Source organism: Notothenia coriiceps, unplaced genomic scaffold, assembly GCF_000735185.1.
Source record: "Notothenia coriiceps isolate Sejong01 unplaced genomic scaffold, NC01 NC01_scaffold00003899, whole genome shotgun sequence".
Classification (NCBI taxonomy): Eukaryota; Metazoa; Chordata; class Actinopteri; order Perciformes; family Nototheniidae; genus Notothenia; species Notothenia coriiceps.
This window is the reverse complement of record NW_011336600.1, coordinates 1-8104: the sequence shown is the minus strand read 5'-3', so window position 1 is coordinate 8104 and position 8104 is coordinate 1. Positions and strand designations below refer to the sequence as shown.

The 8104-nt window shown below is 40.4% G+C and overlaps 1 protein-coding gene across 1 annotated transcript; it reads right to left on the bottom strand.

Moving 5' to 3' along the window:
• Window positions 1–2837: 2837 nt before the first annotated feature.
• On the bottom strand, window positions 2838–7755 carry rims3 (regulating synaptic membrane exocytosis 3; the record flags this gene model as incomplete). The annotated part of the gene is made up of 5 exons (XM_010766933.1): window positions 2838–4740; window positions 5198–5337; window positions 5437–5538; window positions 7021–7133; window positions 7614–7755. Coding segments are annotated over 5 exons (710 nt in total), but the record flags the coding sequence as incomplete, so codon positions are not given.
• Between the last annotated feature and the right edge of the window lie 349 nt (window positions 7756–8104).

The following is an 8104-nucleotide window of genomic DNA, read 5'->3' as shown; positions in this document are numbered from 1 at the left end:
ACACAACACACACAACACACACACACACACACCACACACACCACACACACAACACACACACACACACACAACACCACACAACACCGCGGGACCCGTCCTCGCGTAAACACACCTCTATGCCCCAACAACAAAATCGTAGACCACGATCGAGATCCACTCTATCTAAATTCTTCGAGCAAAGTTGGGTTATTTCCTCTCCCTCTCAGGGAGGAACAGCCTGACTTCCGACTCTATTGTAGTGAGTCCCTCCATTCCTGAGCGAGCTCAACTAATGCCATATAACATTTGAATCAGATTCAATGAAGAGTCACCCAGAGTTTTGCCCAAACCAGATTGTTATAAAGTAGATAAATTATATCACAAGTTTTAATCAATTTTCCAGAAAGGTATAAGTCATTTTTTAATTTTGTGTCACAAACTTTCCTCACTAATCATTTATACGATTTATTTTTCTTTCTTACGGTCTGATCCATTCTATTTTCGGATCCTATCTCCTCATATAGTTACTTACACAATAACACAACCACTCGTATAAGATAACCAAAAACTCATAATCTAATGCAAAGAAAAGTATACCTCACAGAAACTCCTCGACATAGGAACTTTAGAGAGAAATTAACACGTGGTTCTAACTACGGAAATTTTGAAGTTATAATTTCTGTGTGTATTAAATGGCCCCCACGTACGGGGGCCTGGGGGATATTCCACACTCCAGTAAGTGTTATTTTTGCCCAAGTACCAGCTATATCAAAGTCGTGAGTAAATAGCTGTGGGTGATGTGTGTAAAGAAGAACTAATCCCAATTGTGGTATCAGGAGATTATCATATAGAATAACACCTCAACACACACACACACACACACACACACACACACACACACACACACACACACACACACACACACACACACACACACACACACACACACACACACACACACACACTCCTCCGTGACGATGACCACTTGCGTAAAAAAAAAAAATAGTGGGGTGGACAAATTACGCCCATGCGTGTATCCATCGGGTGTCAATTTCGGGACAGTGTGACAGGGGCTTAATACTCTGCCCTGCCATAGTCAACCCTCTTTAGGCAACCCTTTTTAAACTCACTTAAAACAGTTGTCAACATAAGTCAAATGTGATGAGACGATGCATTTTAATCATGTGATCCTACAGCTCTAATCTAAGTGTTAATGGTCATATCTGAAAACCCTGGTCCTTACCCTCTCCTCACTGTTGTCCACGACTTGAGTCAACAAGGGGCTTTTTTGATAAATATTTACACATTTAAATCTCTCTGTCACATGCTCATTATGAAGCATCACGCAATACAGTAAATGCATTGAAAGACACACACCCAAACTACACTTTGAAGAAAGGCAGTATGAAACATTTCCCTTTGGTTACAGGAATCAAAAGATTTGGGCAATGCTCTCCGTTAAAACTCTCCTAAAAAGGATAATTTAACTTCCTAATGCATTGTCTCTTACTTGACTTTTACTCATAATAACTGCTTATGTTCAGGGCTACTCAGTAAACAGCAAAGGGAAATATAAGTTATCCTTTAAGATTAAGAATCACACGGGGAAATAAACATTTTTAAGGAGTTCACCAATGACTTAACATTTAGGAAAGTTATACAGGTCTATAAATGTGTTTTTAAATATTCTTTCCATGTATTTTCCATCTCACAAACAAAGCTGTTTTGTTCACACTGAAGAAAATGTGTGCAAATACCAAGAGTATAATCCTCATTTTGACATCATGACAGTCGTAAGAAAAAATAAATAGATACAAATTAAAAAAAAAAGTACATTAAATCAATTACTACACATACAGTAACAGCTCCAGCTCCACGAGCTGCAACAAGTTAAAAAACCCTCCCTTTGTGTACATGAAGGGACGGTCAGATTTCATTTCCTCCTCCAGAAGAAGAAGAATTAAAGATTGCCAGAGTTCCCTTTATCCAAAGTTCAGTGAGCGCTGGGTCTCCCTTTTTGCAGAAAGAGAGGAGTGAGCAGTTCTTAGCAGCTGATAGAACATATGGTGGTGATCAAACTAAATGTGAGCTTGTAAACACGCACAAGCTTTTAGTAGCCTGTAAACTGGGACTATCATCTCTCTTAACGCTTCTTAAAAACCTATCCGAGTTGGGGTTGGTCCTGAAACAGACAGGTTGAAGAAACACTGAAGGAAAGGATGACATGTTTTAAGAAACAGTAAACACCTTTTGAACCTGCCACTCCTCAATGAAGACTAATTGTACAACTTAACTGAACCAGGTCAGACTTGTACTTCTATTTTTTTATAAAGAAAGTTCACTACTTAGAACAAAGTGGCATTGGTCCTTTTTGGTCATTTTAAATATATCTAATAAACAAATGCAAAAGCAAATTGTTAAATGTGTTCGGACCTGTCTTTATCCCTTTAGAGAGCTTTTCCAAAATCAGAGTGGATTGTTACTCTTGGCTTATTTTCTATTAGCCCGGTTCGGTTTCACGTGCCAAATATAAAATGATTTGCCTTTAGTATCATTAAAACGTATTAAAAGTTGGCTTGTGAAACACCCTTAAGTTTACCTACGGACGAAATAAAAATACTTTTGAGCAATCCAGTGTTGATCAAGAAAAAATTATCCTTTTGTTCAGATTTAAAGATCCCATGTCATGCTTGTCTGGGTTCCGCTGTGTCTCGCTGTCTCGCAGACGGCCACTGGGCTCACAAGGAGGGGGGGGGGGGGGGGGCAGGAGCTCCAACAAGCCATGTAGGACAGAGAGTGAATATACTATACAGAGATGCTGTATGAGAAACCAATGTGAGTTCTAAAAATTGCACAGTATAAATCTATTTTAGTAGACCTCAACAATGGAATTATGATCAGTAGAAATGGCCATGACATGGGACCTTTAAGCCAAAGATCTGTAAGAAACTGACCTGTTACATGCCCATGCTGGCATTCAATTCATAGATTCAAAGATGTACACTGGAGTTTGATCAAATAAAATAAAATAAATAAACAGGTGGTCAAACACTGCATGTAAATCAAACATAATATTACAGTAAATAACCATCTTAAACTGGAAATATGAAGAGTGACATCTGAAGCGAATGAAACTGGCACACATGGCAGGTGAACAATCAACCTGCTGGAAAAGTAACTCTGGCATAAACAGTCAGTTATGGAAAAGAAGATCCAATAAGTGTTCACACACACACACACACACAACAGGTTTAGAAACATGTAGTGAGACAGAGTGTGTGTACCGAAGAGAGGAAGGGTTTGTTGTTACCAGCTGTGTGTGCTCACCACCTTCTCTTTATCAATTAGGAACATCAGAAGGGGGAAATCAACAGGAAGTTCAGACAGTCTGGCTGCTGGTATACAGAGAGAGTGGCACCCCCTGGATGTGGAACACACGAAACCCTAAGCTGGAGCTGGACACATTTCCCAGAATGCCTTGTGCTGTACAACAGTCCTTTCTAAAGATGAAGGCAGGATCATACATTTTGTTCATCAGCGAATGAGTAGCTGGCTGAATCGTTTGTTCTCTTCTCCTGCAGATTGTGATGACGCCCCCCCTCCCCTCGTCCCCTCGTCACCACCCTCCTCACTAACTCGGTGCTTTTTCCTCATGACGGATTGCAAAATAAAGCAGCTCCTGTTACATTGGCCAAGGAAAGCGAAATCAAACATATTGAAGCACTTTAAAATGTCTCTACAAAAGGTTGCAAGCAAACATGCAGAATGCAGCCCATACATACATAAACACAAATAAGTATATAACTATCTATTTATATATATATGATATATTTATATCTATATATAAACTCTGCCGTGTGAAAATTATAGAATAGCAGTGTTGCTACCTCACATAATAGCCATTATGTGAATATCCAAGCCTGTTGCCCAGGTGTGTGTGTGTGGCCGCCGCTCTCAGCTCGTGTGTGTAGAATGTGTGTTTTTTGCATTACATCTAAGTCATCGACTCTGCTACATTTCCATACTTTATATTGTATACTATTTCACCTACGACTTATAGTTATCATAACAACATTACAATTGCTTTGGTTTTTAAAAAATAAAGTGTTTTTTCCCTTAGTTTGGCATAGAGAGTTTAGAAACTGGCTTTGGGATGGGCCTGGGATGAAATCTGGGAATGCAGAATTGCTGAGTCATGGTAGGAAAGGTTGAAAATGGGAACGGTGGGAAATGCTACATGTTCTGGTAAATTAAGTCTACTTCAAGTTAGATTCGCTCAACTAAAATACTGATCAGTGTGTGTGTGAATATGGACGTACTGAAGGATATGGCGATCAGATATTTGCACCTATATGTGTGTTCCTGCACAGATGCACATGGGTATATATGTATATGTGTGTGTGTGTGCGCGTGTGCGTGTGCGTGTGTGTGTGTGTCTACCTGTCTTGCACTTGGAATACAGTCATTGTGTATTTACAGTATGTGTGTCCGTGTTTGTATGACTCTGTGCCCGTGCATGTGGGGTTCTGCTGGGGGTCTGCTGGGGGTCTAGGTGCACGAGGGGCTGGTGGCGCTCTCCAGGCTGGACTGAGAGAGGCGTCTGGTGAGCGGTCCGATGCTGGGGTCTGCCAGAGAGGAGGTAGGGAACAGCTTGTACCAGCCGCTGACCGTGGCAGACAGGTCCAGGTCCTCCAGAAGGATCTGGGCCATTCCCATGAAGCACTTGTGGTCCATACGCCCGTAATCCCCCCACACGATTACCTAGAGGAGAGGTGAGAATAAGTTATACATATACTAAGATTTCAGTCTCCCACAAGAAGGAGAAGACTGCGCCTCAACTACGACTACACATCTTTCTTAGTGATAAATGCTTAATAACTCATTTTTTCTGAACATACCACATACAGTATACGTGTCATTTGAAACCCACACTTAAATCAACCATTTTAAGGGAGAAATATACATATTTTACGAGGAAAATGGCAAATCCTTCAAATGGTTCATTTTACAGTAAAAAGAGCTAAAACTGTCAGTTGAATGTTTCCCAGATCTATACAAAAATAAGTTGATACGGGATATTGAATACTCAGTGGCGCCGGAAGATTTTTAAACAAGTTAGAAAAACACATTGAGAAACCAATCTTTTTCCAAAAAGATGTACTCGTGATAAAAAAGTAGAAAAGAAAAGAACTGTAAGGAAATAAAAGGAATCACATACTTGTAGGACTTTGCCCTGAGGACTCTCATCAAACAACAGAGCCTGCTGGTAGGTGGGGTCCAGATTCTTCTTCACTACTTTGGTTTTCTTTTTGGCCAAGCACATGCCGTTCTCCAGCAGATACACCTTCACGTAGGTAGCTGCAGCAGAGAAACACAACACATGGAAACTCCCACATGAACACAGCTCGGAAGTAGGAGTGAGTCAATAGATTTGAATGCAGGGGGTGAGGTGAGTACCTGGTGTGTTCTTGGAGCCCGACTTAGGGGTCAACCTTCTGGCCTGGTTGACCTCCACCTCCAGCTGCCCTCCTCTGTCCACCATGCCTACATGGACATCCCCTGTGGAGGGAAAAACACCATCAATAACAACCCAATAGAAACTTGGGTAACACTTTATATTAAGGTACACTTATTCACCATCAACTAGTTGTTAATTAACATATTAGAGACAAACTACATATTCTGAGTTAGAAACACCACGTTTTTTTGTTATTTTGACACAAGTAACACTTGTAGTTTCATTTCTTGTTACATAAGAATAGATCATATTTGTTTGGTCTTATTATGGGAGAATTCATATTCTTGTGGTACTGCTGCCTTATTAGGCCCATATTGAGCAGAGCATATTACAGGGTATATGCAGGAATCCTGAAGTCAAATGTAAAACCTTTTAAGACCTTTTTTAAGACCCTTTCCATACATTTTAAGACCTCATCGCCACTTCGAGTTCTAACCGGTTACCTTGGCGACACACTTTACCTCACATTGACTATATACAGTATTGATTGTCCTTCCTCTTTATCTTCCAACCATTTGGACGCAGACTTGCATTTCCCCCATAACGATGTTGTTTAACAACCGGCGTAAAAGGGCCTTCGCGCACTATCAAGCAGTGAGTGTGCGATGTCCTGTTCAGATGACGTCCAATCCAACGGGATGCCATAAATAAAGTACACAGAATCACACTACACACCTACGCAATGATTACATTCAGGCAGACTGTAGAATACAACCTCTTTGGACCATTTATATACTTATTGAAAACAAGCTACAAAATATAATACCTTGGAAAATGCCGTTTAATACTTTTTAATAGCCTTAACTTTCGCTAACTTTTAATACTTTTTAAGACCCCGCGGTACAACATCTTCCTTACTTACAGTAAAAGAGCACTTATTAGAGGGTTATTGAGGAAAAACTCTTAACTAATGGCCTAGTACTGGGAGAATATGGTCATGTAGAATAAAGCATTAATAAGTATTTTATAATGACTAATAAAGAGCCAATATACTGCTAATATGCATGTTAATTAACAACTAAATGATGGTGAATATGCGTACCTTAATATGAAGTGTTACCGAAACTTGTATAATCAGAACCAGAACATAATCTCACTAAGGTTGCAATGGCCATAATGTAACTGCAGAGGGCGTCACAGAGCTGTGAACGCGCCTGAACAGCCAGGTATGAGCACAGAACTGTTGTGTTGATTCTGATCTTTTGCATGAAAGATTCATACCTCATGCAAGAATGACTTCCTCCATGCTGAATACACTAGTATTGTGCAGTACTTTTAGACGCTGCTGTGCATTTAACAGTTAGTATGCTGGTGTCGGGCGGGAGATATTTTTATCTGATTCTCCGCCGTAGTAGAGTCCAACATAAATGTACTCTTGTCCCACAACTTTATTAACCTATAACTGTCTAATTTCCATTGGTTAAAAGAATGAATCCCAGTGTAAAGAATCTCATGAGATCTCAGAAAGAATCAAATTATACTAGATGAGAATGAGACACCGTTATCAATCTTTCTTGTCTTACCCATGGGGGGTGTAGCTAACGTCTGCCGGCCTACGATCTGAGCGGGGCCGAGTCCATCCAGGAAGTCACTGAACTGGCTCTCAGGGCCCAGGCGTGTTGTAGGGAAGACAAACCTGAGAGAGAACAAAGAGTTATGATGAATATATGTATGCCGTGTGTGCCATGAGGAGTTGCCGGGTAAGGCCAGTTTATTTATATAGCACCTTTCAACACAAGGCAATTCAAAGTGCCTTGCAACAATGAAAGACATTAAGAGCATTAAGAAACATATTATAAAACGGCATTTAAAAATACTCAGTTAAAAGCAAAAATAATAGCTCTGACTCTCAATCATTGCTAACTTTTTAGCAGAAATTGTTTTCTTTGACCTGACTTTCTTTCTACTTTCTTTGTTAACTTATCCTTTTGTTATTTCAAGTGATTCATGCTAAGCGAACCCCCCTTTTGAACATTCTAATCTGCAACCCAATATTTCCGAAAATTCAACGCATCCTGGCCGTGTTTGTGTAGCATATCAAATTAATTTGCTCCCAGACATTCATGTGGCTTGCTAGTTTTGGACCCCATCTGTAACCCCAAGGGTAGATACTCACGTTCCATCGGAGCTGTTGGAGTTGGTGCTGCCGTCGGTCGAATCCTTGCTTCCTTGCCGCGTCACTCGGTTCCTCATCTCCACGGCGATGCCGGTCTCCGTGCTCCGTCGGATGGTGCTGCGAAGCTTCTTCGTCCCACCTTCTGCAAAGAGTTCATAGATCCAAATAAGTTTCCTTTATTCAGTGTGATAATACTCTTAGCGTTATAATCAGATGAAGTCGTGGAGCAGTCTGATAAGTAAGACAGGTATTAAACAGGATCAGTGTGGCCTTACCATTAAAGGTCACCTATTATGCAAAATCCATTTTTTCATGAATGTTATCAACATGTGTCATCTCTGCGTTAAGAGATTCTGAAAGTTTCAGGAAAAAAGATTCTCTCTCTTTTTGTCCTGATCCATTTATATAAAAACCTGCCGGAAAATGAGCTGATCAGATTTTAGCCACTTTATGATGTCATAACGATTTTTTGGCTTGTGTAACCATTAGCC